Source organism: Aspergillus mulundensis (genome assembly GCF_003369625.1).
Source record: "Aspergillus mulundensis strain DSM 5745 chromosome Unknown scaffold_13, whole genome shotgun sequence".
Lineage (NCBI taxonomy): Eukaryota > Fungi > Ascomycota > Eurotiomycetes > Eurotiales > Aspergillaceae > Aspergillus > Aspergillus mulundensis.
In genome coordinates, this window is record NW_020797901.1 from 1011921 (window position 1) to 1029153 (window position 17233).

The window sequence follows — 17233 nt, forward strand, 5'->3', positions numbered from 1 at the left end:
CCCCCCCCAGCGCCTGCATGGCTCCTTCACAGGCAAATGGCACACCTACCTTATCAGCCAGCCGTTGCACAGACAGAATGATTCTAGACTTACAATCTCAACATTATTCCCCCTCGGATCAACAATAAACGCCGCGTAGTAGTTGGGATGATACTCCGCCCGCAGCCCAGGCTTCCCATTACACTTCCCTCCCGCCTCGAGCGCAGCCGCGTGGAACGCATCGACTGTCTTGCGATCTATTTACATTAGCCCCTGCTCAGTATCCCCGAATACAGCGAACTCATACCGTCCGCGACAAACGCAAAATGCACACCCTGCGGCACGTCGGTCTCTGTCTCCGAAATCCAAAAGTCGGGCACTTGGTCGCCGAGCCCGACGGCGCCGGGGAATCGCATGATCTCCTTGTATTTGAGAGGTGTGAGGGCTTTGAGATAGAACTCTATCAAGGGCTCGAAGGCATCGGATGGCGCGTTGATTCCGACGTGGTCGATGCGGCTGGTGGGGGTGAATGAGTCCGGGTTGAAGTCCATTCTAGCTCGAGCTCGTTAGGAAATGTAAAATGGTCTTTTGAGTAGGATATTGATCTTAGTGGTTGCTTCTCTTGAGGCTTCAAGACCATTGCTCCTGATGTTTCTTGTCAATGTGGTTGTCCATGGCAGTTATATATCTGAGCGAATACGAGCCCCAAGATCGCCGAAAACGCCACATGCCGAATACGAGTCACCCCGCATCATCTGTCTAGTCGGGGAGAGGCTCTTGATCTCATGAGGTCACTGACTGCTTTTCGTCATCCAATCGAAGGGTTCTCACGCAGCACCTGGTCGCCAGACGGGCGCATCTGCCTGGAGATCCGAGTTCCTGGGCGCTGCTGAATACGAGAAATGGTGCTTACCTGAGATTAGTGATAGCATTTATGATTACTGATCAAAAGACGACGATTGGAGAGGTACTGATACTTGGACTAGCATGGCCACTTGGATATAAGGATGCAGGCTGGAGGCAGAGCGACTATTCGAACGGCTTGCCGGTTCAATCATCCGCTTTCTGACTTTGATACAGTCTGGGGGCTAATTGAAGAGTCAGTCTTTTTCGACAGGGTAATTTGACTATTCGACAGGGCTTTCTGAAGCGGAACCCCGATTGGGAACGGGCCGGATATACCGTTTTTCCGGCTAAGTTAGCCATGTCTTAACTCCTTATGTAATTAGTGGTGATTTTTGTTAAGAACCATGGGCTAAGATTTATATAATAATTTTATATAAATTTAAGCCATGAATACTAAAAATAACAAACTAGAAATCTAGCCTAAAAATAATAATAGCTTTATTTTTAAATATATTCCTGCCCCTAATATTAACCCCGCTAAAATTAACCCCGCTAAATTTAATTCTAAATACCTTAATAATAACAGCCCGGAGGTATTATTTCAGTGGGAGTTCCGGAGTTAATGCTAGGTATAATTAAATTTTAGGCCTTTTATTAGTTAGTATAAGTACTAGTTTAATAGTTAAAACTTACACATGTTTGGCCTGCAGTTTAAATACTAAATTTTATATAAAAAGTTAGAATTTAAAGCGCTACGCGCCCGCGCGGAGTATTTTACCGCTAAGCTAAACCTAATTAAAAAGCGACGACGGGTTAATTATGTCAGCACCCGTTCCCAATTGGGGTTCCGCTTCAGAAAGCCCTGTCGAATAGTCAAATTACCCTGTCGAAAAAGACTAACTCCTAATTGAACAGGGTAAGGTAGATTTATTCCAACTTGGCTTAGAGTCTTTTTGAGAGGTTCAGGTTGGTAGCTACAGTCAAAGATACGTGATGGCTGTTAATTTACTCTTATTGCCGTAGCTGCTAAAGATACCTAGAGCTCAACTCCCACCTAATTAGTGTTCAATGTCACAGCAGAACGTCGCTCAGTAGCCAGGACACAGAGCATTTTACAGCTTACTTATCGGACTTACTCTTAGTCTACGCCTTGTTCTAGTGCGATTCAAAGCAATATGGGTAGCAGAGCTTTATTCTCTCAGTTGGGCACAGAGAGAACATAAGGTTTCAGCATGGTCCTTCCTGTACATAACCAACTAGAATCTGGAAACGAGAGTAAACCGTTGAGAAACGAGGGTAAAACAAAACTGCAAGAAAAGCCAAAAGCACAGTTAATCCGTCTTTGACATTTTGCTGTCCTTCCCAACCCACGCCTCCATCCCCCCTTCCGCCAAAAGGCCCTTCACAACCGCCCTCATGGCCTGGGCTTCCGGAAGAGGGCTACCACAGTGGCGCGGAAGCTTCAAGCCCCCAAGGCCCCTAGCCAACTCGCTCAGATCATGAACCAGGTGCTCCTTCTTCGGACCATACACGGCAACAACGGCTTTCTCGCTCAGGATCTTCAGATCGACGATATGACGGTGTGCGATCCGCAGCAGGTTCAGCTCGGTGTGGCCATCGTACATCACGAGGATTGTCGAGCGGTTCATGTACGTGGTGACGTCCTTGCTGGCTAACTCCGCGCAGAGGTTGAGGTCGACGGTGGAGGTTCCTGCCATTGGGTTGTTGTACTCGCGGTCAAGGAGGGTGTTGCCTGTTTGGACGTCGACCGCGCTGAGGGTGATTCCGTTGCAGTCAGTCTTGTGGACCTTGAGCGCGACGATGTTGGCTGTTTTCTCTGTCTTCTCCAAGCTGGTTGTGACGTTGTTCAGCCGGTAGCCGTGCTTTTCGAGGCTGGAAGGGGACGCGATGTATCGCTCCACTCTGTCACGGGTTACTGGGATATTGGGTATGTTGTGGGTTTTTTGGGAGCGGGTTGAGTCGGGGCGTGTCTGGGGGTGGCGCTTTTGGTTGTCTGAGTGGGAAACGCTGCGATTGTTCATTTTGGGTGTTGTTGGTGTTGTTTCTGGGGTTTCTTGCAGAGTCAGGAGGTAGAGGATAGATGGGTGGTGGTGTGAGAGTGTAAATGCGAGGAACGAGATGATTACTATGGTGCTATATATACCTGATTGTCATGAGTTCGGGAGCTGGTCTTGCCCAGTCCCGAGGTCTTCTTCATTCACTATGGTCTCTTGATTCACCGTGTTTTCTATCCACCAAGATCTTGGGGTAAAACGAACGAGGCGCCTCGGATAACTCTCACGGTACATCTCCGCATGTAACGGCGGATATGGCCTAGTCTTTTGTTATAGGTGGTCGATGCTCGTCGAGGTAATGGCCTAGCTGAAGCATTGATATAATTCTTAACTCAAGTCCCCCACAGAAATCGCCTTCTGAGACGGGGTCAAACACCCAAGGACTTCTTACGAATTGTCCCGTAACCACAAAAGCAGCAATAATTTTGTATGGTTTCGGCGCCTTTGACCCAGAAGACCCAGAAAGGCCCTCTGTTCAAATACTTAGTTAGAGATGAATGCCTCTGTAAAGACCCCCGGTGGGGTCTGTGTAACATAGGCAAGTACTTGTCCTATCATCCCATAGTTGCCCTTGTTTTGTGCCTGGGGTTCGCTTATTACCAGCTCTGCCGAGGGCTCGAAACCTTTTTCCATAGCCTTGGTGGTAGATTCGGTGGGCAACGACCGGAGACATTCTAGAGAGTTTGCAAGGCTGGGCTGCTTTGTGCATACTAGGATTTACCAATGGCAGTGCTACATAGGACCACACCTACTCCATAAGGTACCTCTCAAGCATCGCAAATTCGTCACTTATCACTCTTTACGCCTATAACCGATTATAGATGCACATTATCTGCGCTGCTGATTGGCCGGAATACGAAAATAACGGCTTGGCCTGCGCAGACCGAACGGCACTGCTACTTCAACTGGGCAAGCCTCAAAAACAAAAACATACAACAGCTGGGATTCGCATGTGGTCACCCACCATACTACTAACCAGCCGGCGTGTGGTTTAAGTACGGCTGAGCGGACGGGAAGCCCTGTTCTCCACACCCTGTGGTCGTATGTGGTTGAATCGCCTTTTCAAAAGCATTAGAAGCAACGGTTTATGTGCTGGCGACAGTAGCACGGGCGTGACTGACGGCATCCAGGCACTGAACGGGGGTTTGCTATTCAACGAAGCTACTAGAAAGAAGACCAAATATGATGCCACCCCGTTATGCACTTCAGAGCGTAGCCCTCCTATCCGTCTATGCCCCGTCGCAATGCCAAGACCATGTCTAGATCTTGGATAGTGCGCCCCCTACAGGTTAATGAGCGGTTTATCTAATGCCTACCCTATAATGGTAGTAGATAACATGGCTCCCGCATGTCCGGTAGCGCTGGTATATCTTTGGGACCTGTGAGACCATGTACCGCACGATACTGATTCAGGAGCACCTATAGGCTGCGGCACGCCATGTTTACTTCTCCTCAGCGGATAGCACAGTATACCGGGTACTCTTCTGAACGAACCGGGCGTCCATTGGACAGGGCTAGCGCACTATCTCCTGCTGAACCTGGAGCTGGAGCCCTAAGTATGTTCCCCAGAGTGGAAGGCCCACCCACAGGTTGACCCGTCGCGTAGGGTATGCATAGGGTTGCTCTGTCCTCTTGTAGATTTTCGTCTTCTCTTCCGTCCTCCATCTTTGAGGCTCTCTCAAGAATCTCATCTTCTACTTGATTGAAATCGAATATTCCTTCTATAGTAATCCGTAATCTGTGTCTTGGCTTTAGAATCGTCAGCATTCAGGCATGATTGAGGGTCTTCGCATTGTACGTCGTTTGGTGGGCGCATCTTGAAGGCCCATTGAAGTAACCACTACAGCCTACCATGATACCTAGCATGTATATCATATTCTTTCTCGTAATGTTGGAAATCGTAAGGTTCTGCGTATACAGAACGGGAATTAAACAGAAGTCTCACGTTGCTTTTGAGGTTCGAGGTTATACATCTTGTCGATACATTCTCTGAACTACTACCCTGGCCTTTTGCAAACTGCTTGCCCTCCTTCTGAGTGTCCATCGGCCATGCTGCCAAAATGGTACTCTCTACTAACTCCTAATCTGCCAGTCTCCCGTTGGTTACAGCATCTTAATTTAGTACAACCCAGCAGAAACGTTTCCCCGTTTGAAGCCTTTGTTCAATTGTACGAAGAACAATGGGGGAATGTTTCACCCGTACATAGAGTTCCAATACCATGGTTCTTCGGTACTATGGTGCAGGCTCGGTTGTCCTAGACAAAGCGTGCATAAAGAAAACGACCAACATTGTTAGGGGACAGGACCTGAAGCATAACTTGAAGCAATACATAAAACATGGCTCTAAGTATAGATGGAAAAGATGTTTTATGTGATTTTCCACAACTACATAAGCCATGTCAACTCTCTTGAAGGATTTTATACCACACCATCAAGACCTACTATTCTACTCAAAAACACACCAAACGTACGCAATGCCACGCCGCCCCAAAAGAGGACGACGCCCCATCCCAAGAACACCCATCATCAAGGGTATCTGGAAAGGCGCGCTTCCCGAGCATAGACCCGATCCAAATCGCGGGCCTGCTCCTGACCTGGCCAACCTCGGCCAGTACACTTCTGACCAGCTAATAACGTACATGGAAAAGTTCCCCAACCACGCTGTGTATATCTTCGAATGGGCAACCGAGCCAGGCAACATCGGGGCCCAGTGGCTGAACCTCTGGCCATTCCAGACCCCGGCCGACGTGGCCAACTGGCATTTAAACACCTTCGGGGCGAACACCCTTAACCCTCAGACACCAGGCGCTACAGACACCATCGTTAGAAATGCTGCGGCTCATCCGCGGCCGCTTGACACCCTTGTCAAACGAGACGCTCTCCATGCTCTGCACGCGCTGCATGCCGTCAATCACTGGGACCCCAGTGGGTATGCAGCGACAGGGAGCAGTTTCCTCAAAACAGCCCTCCAGGCGAACCTCGACATCACGGATCCAAACAGACGGGGTTATCTCGTTTACAACTACATTCTGTACAAGACCCAAACCAACCGCGCTTTTGCCCAGGCCTTTCCGATCGACCAACGTCTCACAGACACCCCGGTGGTCCTGAACCACCTCGACGTCGCCATCCAGGATGGGCCGTACGACGCCTTCTCAAAGTGGTGGAAGGCCCTCGACGAGGCCCCAGGAGCTGCCCTTCCACACCTCGTCCTCGGAGGCCCGGCCGCTGTCCTGGACCCAACAAGCCACGAGGCCCTCTGCAAGAAGACGACCGTCCTCGACGCAGAGCATATGCACCAGCACAACCAGTTGAATCTCGCGAGCCTCCCCAATGCCTGGCACCACGCCGTCTGGAACCCCAATAACAAGGAGTTCATGGACTTCATCCAAAGAGAGCAGCCGCCTCTCCCGATGCCCGGCGTAGGGCCAGCCCGAATCAACCAAGTCAGCGGCAACGTCGGGTGGGGACGCCCGGTGGAATACGCGCACGAAAATAAGAAAGTCGGCGCCTTCAAGACCCTGGTCCGGCTGGGCGCCAACATAGACGCCTGGGTCGAGGCCGAACTCGACAACAACTGGCCGCAGAATGACGACAAAGCCCTCGAGCCGGACGACTTCTTTGCTGCCGGGCTGCGTGGCTACCGCAATATCAACCCGCCCAATGGCACAGCGAACGGGACCCTCCTGCACCGCGTTGTCACCCGCCTCCACAACCAGGTGACTGATCCCATCTTCACCTCGCTCCACCCGCGCGATATGGCGTCAAGGCGGAAAAGACTCACCCACGACGCTGTCCAGATGATCTACTATATCCGCCGCGGGAATCAGCACGGGCAGCCGAATCTGGCGACGACGGATATCAACGGGCGCACGGCGTGGGCCCTTGCGAGACACCATGCGATCTTGGGCCTTGATGACGCGCTGACGGCCACTGCGACTATAGTCACGGCGGTTGATGGGAGCCATACTGCCGCTAACCTTCTGCAGGCGGCTGCGCAGGGGCCGGCCCCGGCCCCCAGTGCTAATATTGATGATCCAACTATTGTCCCTGGGCATCGGTATCCGATAAGGCGCACGAGGAGGAGGTAGAGACACTGTTTTATGCATCTGGGAGTATCCCGTCTGATGTTTATATATGCCCAATTGTTCTATGTTTATGGTGCTTGTCGGGAAGCCTGGTGCTGACCCAGGCCGTTGTGTATAGTATAATCCGTGTACATAGATAATTACAACTATATTCTCTGTTTGACGCTTATTCAAACTGTAAGCGCAGGCTGTTCTATTTGCTATGGCTCCAGCAGCTGTTGGTACTGACCTCGGGACCCTTGAAAGTTCTGTCTAGGTTGAACCCGCCTGAATGCTACCTCGGACAACAACCAGTGAGTTTCTCGGTAGTACACAAAAATCAATTCTAACAATTGTTGGAAATATGGAATGCTGCAGGCCTGGGTTGTCTGGTACAAAATGTACAAAGAAACCTGCTCAACCATAGATTGTTAGAAACAATAACGAAACGGATGCTCTATGCTGTTCTTTATCTACTTGTTTTATACTGTGTGTGAAGTATATATAGCAATGAATCTTCTAAGGGAGGCTAATGTATATAACAATGTCAATCCTAAGGTTGCACAGGAGCTTGGGCAATGTCGAGAAACAACTAATATCAAGACCTATATTCAATACATACCAAGCGCATAACATACGCAATGCCACGCCGTGTACACCCCATTATCCAAGCAATATGGGCCGGCAACCCACTCCCTCCCCATATTCCCGACCCAGCCAAAGTCCCCCCCAACCTCAACGGCCTACAAAACTACCCCGGGGCCCCTCTCATCCAGGCAATGGAAGACTTCCCAAACCTCGCCGTGCAAATATTCATGTTTGGCATCAACCCCTTCAACAGCCGCGGCCCATACAGCACAAACATCCACACCTACTGGTGGAGATCCATCCAACTGCTCAAAACACCGGCCGACGTTGTCGGCTGGCACACAATCTATTACCCAGGCACCCCGCTCAACCCTACAACCCAGGCCGCCCGGACAGCAATTTTAAACAACGTCACTGCGAACCTCTGGCCAATAGACAGGCTTATTGAGAACGACGCTATCCACGCCCTTGTTGCCCTGGAGGCCACATATAACTGGGACCCGCTGGGCTACGACGCCACGGGCTCGACCTACCTCAACGCCGCAGCCAAGTATATGCTCGCCAAACAGGCGGCCTACGAGGCGACACAGGCAGCGCAGGCCGGGGCCGCACAGCAAGCGCAGCAGCCGGAGCCGCCGGAATGGCTAGTGTTCAACTATATCCTCCACAAGGCGCTGGCGAATCGCAACTATGCGATGGACCGCGTCACCGTCCCCGCCCTTACGCTCTCAATACCCGGGGCCCCCGCGGCCGCGATACTGAACCACCTGGACCTTGTTATGCAGAATGCGCCGTATGCCTCGTTTATACGCTACTGGGATGCCCTTGATACGCCGGCTGCCGGACACATCCAGCTAAACACGGCGCAGGCACCCCTGCAACCTGCGAGCATCGAAGCCCTCTGCAAAAGGCTACCCCGCGGCCGCGCGGAGAAGCTCAAGGCTAACAATGGACTTGACCTCGCAACGACCCCGGGAGCCTGGTATCTGGCGATCGAGAACCCACACGCCAACTTCATGACTTTTCTCCAGCGAAGTGCTGCGCAGGGGCAGATAGACACGATAGTTCTCGGGATCGCCACGGTCCCACCCGTCGAGCACGCCGCGACCCGAAACAACTTCATCGCCTTCAAGAACCTCCTCGCCGCGGGCGCAAACGTGGACGCGTGGGTCGAGGCCCAATTCACCTGGGCGCGGTGGCCGAATCTGAGGAGGAGGTTCTGGCGCGAGGCGCTGGGGTACTATACACGGATCAACAACCCCATTCACCCCCCAGCCTGGAATGCCAATGGCGGAACGCTCATCCATACGGTGGTCCATTTCCTGAGCTTCAACTTTGCGGCGCCCTGGTTTAGGAATATGACGCCTACGCAGCGCGTCAGGGCCAGGAGGGACATGTGTATGCGTGCGGTGACGCTTATTCGCTTGGTTAGGCGGGGGAATCGGCATGGGCGGCCGGTGTTGGGGGCTACGGATGCGGCTGGGCGGACGGCGAAGGCAGTTGCTAAGAATGATGGATTGAGCGAGATTGAGGCTATCCTGTAGTTATCATCATCTGTGGTTGGTGTGGGGGATGATACATATAGCTCTAGGTAGTATTTTGCTGTTTGATGTTGATCTTCTGATTTACTTAGGAGGCCTGGTGCCAACCGTGGTGGAGTGTATGAGAATGTTAAATATGAGATTCTGCCATATAACACCATGCGCGCCTATGTTCTCTCTCTCCGTAGTACATGCTGCTTTAGTTGCTTGCAGATGACCGGACTTGGTACAGTAGTAGTAGAAACCATATACTCAGCATCGAGGTTTCCGTCTATCAGCACTGCTCGAGGTCAAGCAACGCGACGGAACAACAGCTCGTTTGGCCTTGGCCGCTGTTTCGAGTTCTTCGGGAGTAACGAGATTTCGTTCCTTTGACAGCGTCAAGACCGCTAGATAAAGCATTATGAGACGGGAGGGGGTGCATTGTTCTAAAGTAGGCGGACTATGAAACACGGCTTCATTGTACTGATGTCAGTGGACAAAGAATTGGATATAGCCTGTTGTTTCTAAGGTGTCAGAGCTTGAAATAGGCGTTTCGCATAGGAGGGTGTGCTTGCTCGTATTAGAAGCTGCATGCACAGTGGTTGTGGCCAAATCGAAAAAGGTATTTCCTACCATTGGTCTCTAATCACTCATTATGTTGGAATATTTGGCCAAACGGTACCTGAACACGTAGAGACTGATGCTGTCTAGATCCACCTGTATAGGTAAAAGCTTGCGCCACACCTATATCAATCAGGGTTGGGTTAATACATAACCTAAATTCCCACCACAATCAGAGTACGCAACAGCAAAGCCCCCAATATGGCCTATCCCTTCCCTCTCAAAGAAGTCAACAACATCTGGAAGGGCATTCCGCCCAGCCCAGCGCCCTCTCCAGACCCCAGCTACCCCGACCTAGACCCCACGAATCTAGCCCAATACACCCGCGACGAACTCATCAACTACATGGGCATGTATCCCGACCACGCGGTCTCAATCTTCGACTACGGCAAAAAGCAGCCTCACCTGTGGCCGAATATCCCGCGCATCGACAGTGAAGCTGAGCTGGTAGCCTGGCATAACAAGACATTTCCCACCACACCTCTCCCCCAGCCCAGAGAAACAATCCACGCTAACATCCTCACACTACGCACCCGCTCGCCGATCGACCAGCTCATCAAGACAGACAAGATCCACGCCCTCATTGCCCTCCACCGGTCAGGCCGCTGGCCCAACCCACACGGCTTCACCCGCCAATGCAGCTACGCCTATCTAGCCTGGAACAACGGCCAGAAGAAGGGCCCGTCATTCCTGGCCTTCCACTATATCCTGTACACATGTAAGCGCAATCGTGACTGGGCATTTGAACGCCCCAGCGCCCCCACCCTGACCGGCATCCCGGGCACAGGGAACCACCTCGATTTCATCATCAGACATAGCCCTGAAGCATTCTTCAGCATCTGGCCGCACCAAGATAAGGTCGGGCCGGGGCCCTTGGATCTCGCGCCGTCAGGCAACACACCCTTACAACCGCGTTCCATATCCCAACTCCTCAAGCACGCCGAGCCCCCGCAGCTATCCAAGCTGCGCGAAAGGAATAACCTCGATCTTGCCCTCAACGCACCAGGCCCCTAGCACGCGGCAGTGGGAAATGGCGAACCGGAAATCCTGGACGCCCTGGCGAGCTCGAATCCCGCAATGTCCCTAATCCGGGTCCCCAACGAAATCAACGAAGACGTTCTCCAACACGCAGTCCGCTTCAGACGGTTCGCGGCCTTCACCAAAATCCTCGCCCTGGGCTCCGAAGCCATCTTTTCTTAGCCGGATGAGGCAGGTCGGGTTGCGGTTACAATTGGGATGATTTTGTACATACATTTGTAGAGTATTTTACTTGATCATGCTTCATTGACAATGTGGGGTAAGCCTGGTGCTGCCTGCTTTTGCAATTCAATATCCTTTTCAAGTTTCCTGGTTTTGTTGCCGAGGTGCTGTCTTAAGGAGCCATGATATATCCACTCTACTTATACTTCAGCCATATTCTATTGGGCTTCTGCGAAATCGCCCGGAAACAAGCGAGTGTCAGAACAGACTTTGAAGATTAGCTTACTGACCAGTGTAGAGAGATGGACCACGTTATGACCAATGTCTCTATTCATGCTGTCAAGCCTGATGTTGAAGGGGATGTCAAAGGAATGCGCTTAAGTTTATAGAACCTATTTAAAATAGCAGTTTTGTAGAGATGTGGCACTCTATGCTTTGAATAGCAACGCGGACACGGCACGATTATATATATTGACTATAGGCAAGCGCAATCCAATACAGCATTCAGTGAAGAACTGGTATATTCTCATAAAACCTGTGCCCGGTTGTAGTCAATCTTTGAGTAATGTGGAGGCTCTTTAACAGGCTCCGCAATAACAGCTTTGGTCAGGTCTTGCTGCACTACGTCTTCCTAGGGGCCATTGTGAGACGTAAGAGGTATCCATGATAAATTCATCCTCGGTTCTTCGCAATTTGTCTGATGCTCTCAACTACATACTTCGGGGAAACGTGACATTCAAGCATCATAACTTGAAACCACTGGCAGCTGAACGTGACATTGCAGCATCATGACTTTTTAAACCAGCAGATATAACGCACAATCAGGTGAGCACATCCCGAGTTCCTCCCAACCGCAGTTCAAGTCCACACATGGCAGTCTGAATTCCATCAAGTTGCAGTTTCAAAAACATCATCAGCACTGATTGACAGGAAATCAAATCAAACTTCCTCTTCATCATCCACATCGACGGCCTCTACACAATCCTCAAGGTCTCGTTTCGCATCATCATCATCCACGTCCCGAGAGCGAAGGCCAACAAGCCACTCGCCAGAGCGACCTGCGTTATTGGCCGGAGTGTGGCAAACGGTGCCAGCTACGCGGTTTTGGAATGTAAGAGATGTTCCACCCCGGCAATCGGCCGTCGTCCACGATCTGCCGCGACTAGATGCAGACAAGGAAATGACACAGTAAGCTCATCTTACACATGAACACTGAAGGCCAGGGATCTCAGGGGAAGTGAGATGACTACAGTACCTATTATTGGGCAGCGTGTAGAGGATCGTGCGTCGAGCAGACCCGAAGTTGCAGCATCTGTTCTCTTGGATGTTTCTGCAGCATCTGCTGGATCCTGAGCATCCTCGATTAGTATATCCGCAGATGTCGGCGGCAGAGGTGAGAGGAACGAGAAGGAGGGTGGCAAGGATGAGGAACTTCATCTCGCTTGGGAGGAACTGGAAGTCGCGGAACAGATATTTGGACAGTCGTATGGAAGAGTTGTTCTCAGTGTTAGAAAGGACTTGGAAAGTTTTCGGATGTTGGCAGAGAGCATCGGCCTTTTATGTCTTTTCCAACGCCCTTGCTATCCACATGGTTAGCTTACAATGTCGGTGCTCGACAATATGAGACGAACTTTTCTGTCGTTCAATGCCGGTTATCCATGCAGTTTGACAATAACATCACAATTGTCTCACCGATATGCAAGCACAATAATGTGTAATGGGCCTGGCCAGTCTCAAGTCTTAAGATCTCCGCGGGCAAGGTCTAAGGTCTCAACTCCTTGGGATTCGCTTGTTCAGTTCTATTGTTGTTACTTCTCTGATGTAGATAATTCTTAACTGATTAAAACATCAAACTTTCAACCAATGTTCCCTAGCTATCTAATATTTAGCTTTTTGCTTTGTCCAAGAATTGCCCACCATACCGTACATCTTGTTCAAAAAGAATATACAAGCGAAAATAGTTAGCATACTTCTTGCCCATGCTCATGATACACAACAGTGCCATGCTGTGATAGGCCAACCACTTGACCAGACCTATATTCGTGCTACTTGGTCCGCCATCTTGCAGATCCTCGTCTTCTATCAAAACTCTAGAATGAGTCCTTGGCCCATTTATCTGACCCTAGGATGTGTCTAGCTGATGTCTTACCCCGCAAAACAGACAATAGATCAACATCAGAAATGATATCATGACTTCGGATCCCGGTCCCTATTGTTCTCCTGTATCTAGAACATCACCAACATGCGCCTTACGGATATGCACTACAGCGATTAAGTACTCTTCTCTACAGATTGTAACCATGACCTAGAACTAGACACAGATCTCCGCCGCGGTTAACTCTATGTAGTCGCCTCTACTCTTGTGAAAGCTAGACGGATACAAGCATTTTAGTGAATGTCATGTCCAGGTTCCGCAGTACAGTCCTGCAGGGGGCCTGAACCCCGCACTGATGAATCACTGAGTTTATCAGATCGTGCTATAATCTTCTAGAAACCAAGTTACCCAGACTCTCGGGGCCACTGGAGCTCCCGGCCTCCGAAGCAAAGCAAATGCCGGCTAGCGTCAGGCCCCCAATTCCCGGCCTCCGAAGCAAAGTGAAGTTCGACTGACGTAGGCTGGTAGCGGAGAGTCATAAAGCTTGTAATCTTCGGTTGCGCCTAGAGCACCTCTGAAGGTGCAAGGTGCCTCCGGTTGACACCCCGCCATTGCCTAGAGTCAACATAAGATTACTACCATAGTAGGTGCTACGGCCGTTGAATAGCCGGGTATTAATGGTCAATCCCTGACAGAGATAATCCTAGTCCCCAATCAATCCATCCAATCTCATGGTCTTTTCGTCCAACCAGTATTTTGACACAGTTCACCGCGGCAACAGAATTTCAGAGCGGGGAGAGCTCATAGCCCATAGGGGCATTCGCACTATGAGGATGCTTAGATAAACCAACGTATGTGCACCAGCCTGCCCTGATGGCTCTCCTCGGAAATAGCTGTTGTATAACCGAGTTTGAACATTTCCATGCGGCAAGACCACGTTTTCCCCGCCGCGGGGTGTAAGCGAGGGCCGCCTCAGCCCTGTGACACAGGGATCAAGACTCTTCCAAAGATCGAATCCTAGTAGAGCTCCCTGTCGGCAAAGATTTCCATTTGAAACCATACGGTAGGTAAGGCTTAGCGCAGCCAAGGCTTCATTCGGTCCAATTGCTTCGTTGCCCGCCTCAACATAGTTACCAAGGGAATCTAGCCCTCTCTCAGCGCCGGCAACCGAAGCTATGGGATTACCGGCCGAATCATTCACATCAAATCATTCATGCAGCAGTCAACAAGCATGAACCCTGTGTCAAGCTCTAGTGAGTTCGAAGTCCTGGTAGATTGCACTGCAGATGGAGATTTCATAGGCTACGAAGACACTATCTCCACAGAGAAACAGAAGCACCTTCGCAGCGCAAACGTCCGAGGAATCACCGCGATGCATCAATTCGGCCGGAAGAAGCGCCACCCATATTGCTTTGTTGCTGCGCTTTAAAGAGACTATGGATAGTATGATCAGCTTTGGGGCGACGCAGGATGGTCAACCAGAGTGCTGTCCCGTGCCGTCCCATAGTAGTCCTGTGCTGGAGACGGCCATAGTCTGACGAATGAGCACAAAAAGAGAGCATCATTACCTAGATACTATAGCCAGTGACTGCGTTACTACAGGACCACAGGGAATACCCTCGAATCAAGCCTTGACTATACCATTTCATCATAACGTCATTATCAAGCTCTTGATACAGAAAAGCCGAAGCTGATGAACATCACCACGATCCTCGTGTCCAGATCCACACCAGGCAACAAGACCCCTGGGAACTAAAGGATATACCGGAACCCCCTCGGGGCATCCAAATTCGCATCATCGAGGCTCTCATTTTCCTTCCTCTCCAACCCCCTATTTATCCTCACATGCACAGCCCGAATCACAAACGCCATGACGGCAACAAGCAGCGCCACAGCCGCGGTCGCACTTCCGCCAGGAATATATCTTGGCCCTGACGAGCTGGGCCACATGTAACTCCCATAGATACTCGCCGTATTGCCCAGCATATTCGCCGTCGCAATAGCAGCAGACCTCTTGACAAGCGGTCTGGGAAACGAGTTCGCGACCCACGAGATGATGATCTGATACGCAGACACAGCGCCCATGGGCATAAGGAACATGCCCAGGAACCGCGCGCCGATGTTCGTGCTTGCCGTGCAGATAATACACCCAGCTATACTGACTAGCATCAGACAGATGATATGCATACTCCGGTCATCCGTCTTGCCGGACGACCAGGTCACAACGAGCGAAACAAGGAACGTCGCGATCCAGACCGGCGCCGTGATAAGCAGCGTCTCGATGTTCCCGTAGTTGAGCGTCTGCACAATACTGGGGAAGAAGTACTGGAATGTCTGGGAGAGGAGGGAGGCGTGCTGCAGGAGGATGAAGAGGTAGATGCGCTTGTCGGTGAAGACGGCGATCAGGGCTTCCTTTATGCTTGAGGCGGCGGTGTCGTCTGCTTCGCCGGCGTCGTTGATCAGCCGCCATTGCGCGTAGGCTTTTTCCGAGTCGGAGAGCCAGGGCGTTGTGGCGGGGTAGTTGGGGAGGAGGAATCTGCACATATTACATGTCAGTGGACGGGAGCTGGAGGACTGGACTGGACTGGACTGGACTGGACTGGACTGGAGGGTAGAGGGAGACGCACGGTATCAACATCGACAGCGCGACCGTGATACTGCCTTCAATGATGAACAGCCACCTCCACCCGGAGATCCCATGCGCCATGTGCAGATTCCCGAGCACACCAGCACCAATAAGGCCTCCAAATGCATTCGCTAGACTCGAGCCCGCGTAGAACCACGCGATGCGGTAGCTCAGTTCTTGCCGCGTATACCAACTCGACCTACACACACATTACCACATTAGCACGCCCACAACCCTCTATACCCTATACCTCCAATGCGAGGTAGGACATACATCAACATAACAGCGCCCGGAAAAAACGGCGCCTCGACGAAGCCGAGAAAGAACCTCGCAACAACGAGCCCCGCAAACGAATGCGCCGCCGCCTGACACGCCGAGATAACGCCCCAGATGCCCATTGCTATCCCCAGGAACAGGCTCGGCCGCACGCGCGTGAGCAGCAGGTTCGACGGCAGCTGCATGAGCAGGTACCCGACGAAGAGGATGCTGGTGGCGAGGTTGAAGTCGGTGCCGGACATGCGGAGGTCGGATTCGAGGGTGCCGAGGCGGGCTTGGGAGAGGTTGCTGCACGCATAGCGGTTAGTTGGGGTATATTAAGGTATGATACCCTAGGGGTAGAGGGTTAGGGGGGCGCATACTTCCGGTCCAGAAAGTTCAGCAGGTACATAATGACCAGCAGCGGCAAGAGATGTAAATCGACCTTGCGCATGAGTCGGCGCGTCATGTCTCTATGCCATTCTTCGCTCTTGGCCGCGTAGGCGTGGTACAGCTCGTCGTGCTCGAAGTGGGCTTTTTGCGTGGTGTGGTGGCTGGCGACCGTGACGGCCTCGGCCTTTTCGTCGACTTCGGCCATGCTGCTCTGGGTAATTGTGGACGACAGAATGTTTTGCAAGGGATTGAGGGGGACTGCAAGCTTTTAAGCGAGACTTGCTTTAGCTCCAGGCGGGTCGTCTGACCTCCACGTCTTGTGGAGGTGCCAGCTTCGGCCAACCTCCGAGCCGGGGAGTCTGGGGGGAAGGCGGGGTTGTGGAGGTGTCGGGGCAATGCATACCGAGTGGGTAGACCTTCTGAAAACGTATCTGATTTATTATGTGTACTCGTTGAGAGTATGTTGTTGGAGGCACTGTTTCTGCTGCATCCGCCCGAGTCGGCTTCAACCCAGCAAACCGCCGCCAACTTGGCCCGGATTGAGGGGCAGCAGCCAATCAGGGCATTGCAATGACAAGCCAAAGCCGAAGCGGGGATCCCCAGAGTCCAGGCCGAGTCTGGAGATTTCCCCGAGCTCCACCCCCTCGTATGACGCCCGGGTCTGTCCCTGATTCCAAGTTTTAGTCAAGGCTGGTCGTACGGTTGCTGAATATTTCACACTGTCCGAGTGAGCTTACAGTGCTTGCCATCCTTGAAATCACCGTATCTACGTTCTTCAGACAGTGGTCCTTGGGTATGCACCCAAGTGATCTCAAGGCCTTGCCAAAATCACGGAAGGCAATATATATATTTCAACGATGGGGTGAGCAGTGGGTTCAAGCAAGTCATGTAAACATCTCTCTACTACCCCGTGGCATACAAATATAACAACTCAGATACAAAGTCTGTCGCTGCAGCGCCTATTG

General features: G+C 51.5%; 5 protein-coding genes across 5 annotated transcripts; 3 read left to right on the forward strand and 2 right to left on the reverse strand.

The window, feature by feature from the left end:
• Positions 1-2156: 2156 nt before the first annotated feature.
• DSM5745_09917 (uncharacterized protein) lies at positions 2157-2867 on the reverse strand (the record flags this gene model as incomplete). The annotated part of the gene is made up of 1 exon (XM_026751933.1): positions 2157-2867. The coding sequence occupies one exon, from the start codon at positions 2865-2867 to the stop codon at positions 2157-2159; it is 711 nt and encodes a 236-aa protein (XP_026599665.1).
• A 2507-nt stretch (positions 2868-5374) lies between these two features.
• DSM5745_09918 (uncharacterized protein) lies at positions 5375-6991 on the forward strand (the record flags this gene model as incomplete). The annotated part of the gene is made up of 1 exon (XM_026751934.1): positions 5375-6991. One exon carries the CDS (start codon positions 5375-5377, stop codon positions 6989-6991), a length of 1617 nt encoding a protein of 538 aa, XP_026599666.1.
• A 617-nt stretch (positions 6992-7608) lies between these two features.
• On the forward strand, positions 7609-9099 carry DSM5745_09919 (uncharacterized protein; the record flags this gene model as incomplete). Its single annotated transcript, XM_026751935.1, has 1 exon — positions 7609-9099. The coding sequence occupies one exon, from the start codon at positions 7609-7611 to the stop codon at positions 9097-9099; it is 1491 nt and encodes a 496-aa protein (XP_026599667.1).
• Positions 9100-9900: 801 nt separating this feature from the next.
• Positions 9901-10713, forward strand: DSM5745_09920 (uncharacterized protein; the record flags this gene model as incomplete). Its single annotated transcript, XM_026751936.1, has 1 exon — positions 9901-10713. The coding sequence occupies one exon, from the start codon at positions 9901-9903 to the stop codon at positions 10711-10713; it is 813 nt and encodes a 270-aa protein (XP_026599668.1).
• Positions 10714-14746: 4033 nt separating this feature from the next.
• On the reverse strand, positions 14747-16473 carry DSM5745_09921 (uncharacterized protein; the record flags this gene model as incomplete). Its single annotated transcript, XM_026751937.1, has 4 exons — positions 14747-15530; positions 15622-15819; positions 15894-16184; positions 16259-16473. The coding sequence occupies 4 exons, from the start codon at positions 16471-16473 to the stop codon at positions 14747-14749; spliced, it is 1488 nt and encodes a 495-aa protein (XP_026599669.1).
• Between the last annotated feature and the right edge of the window lie 760 nt (positions 16474-17233).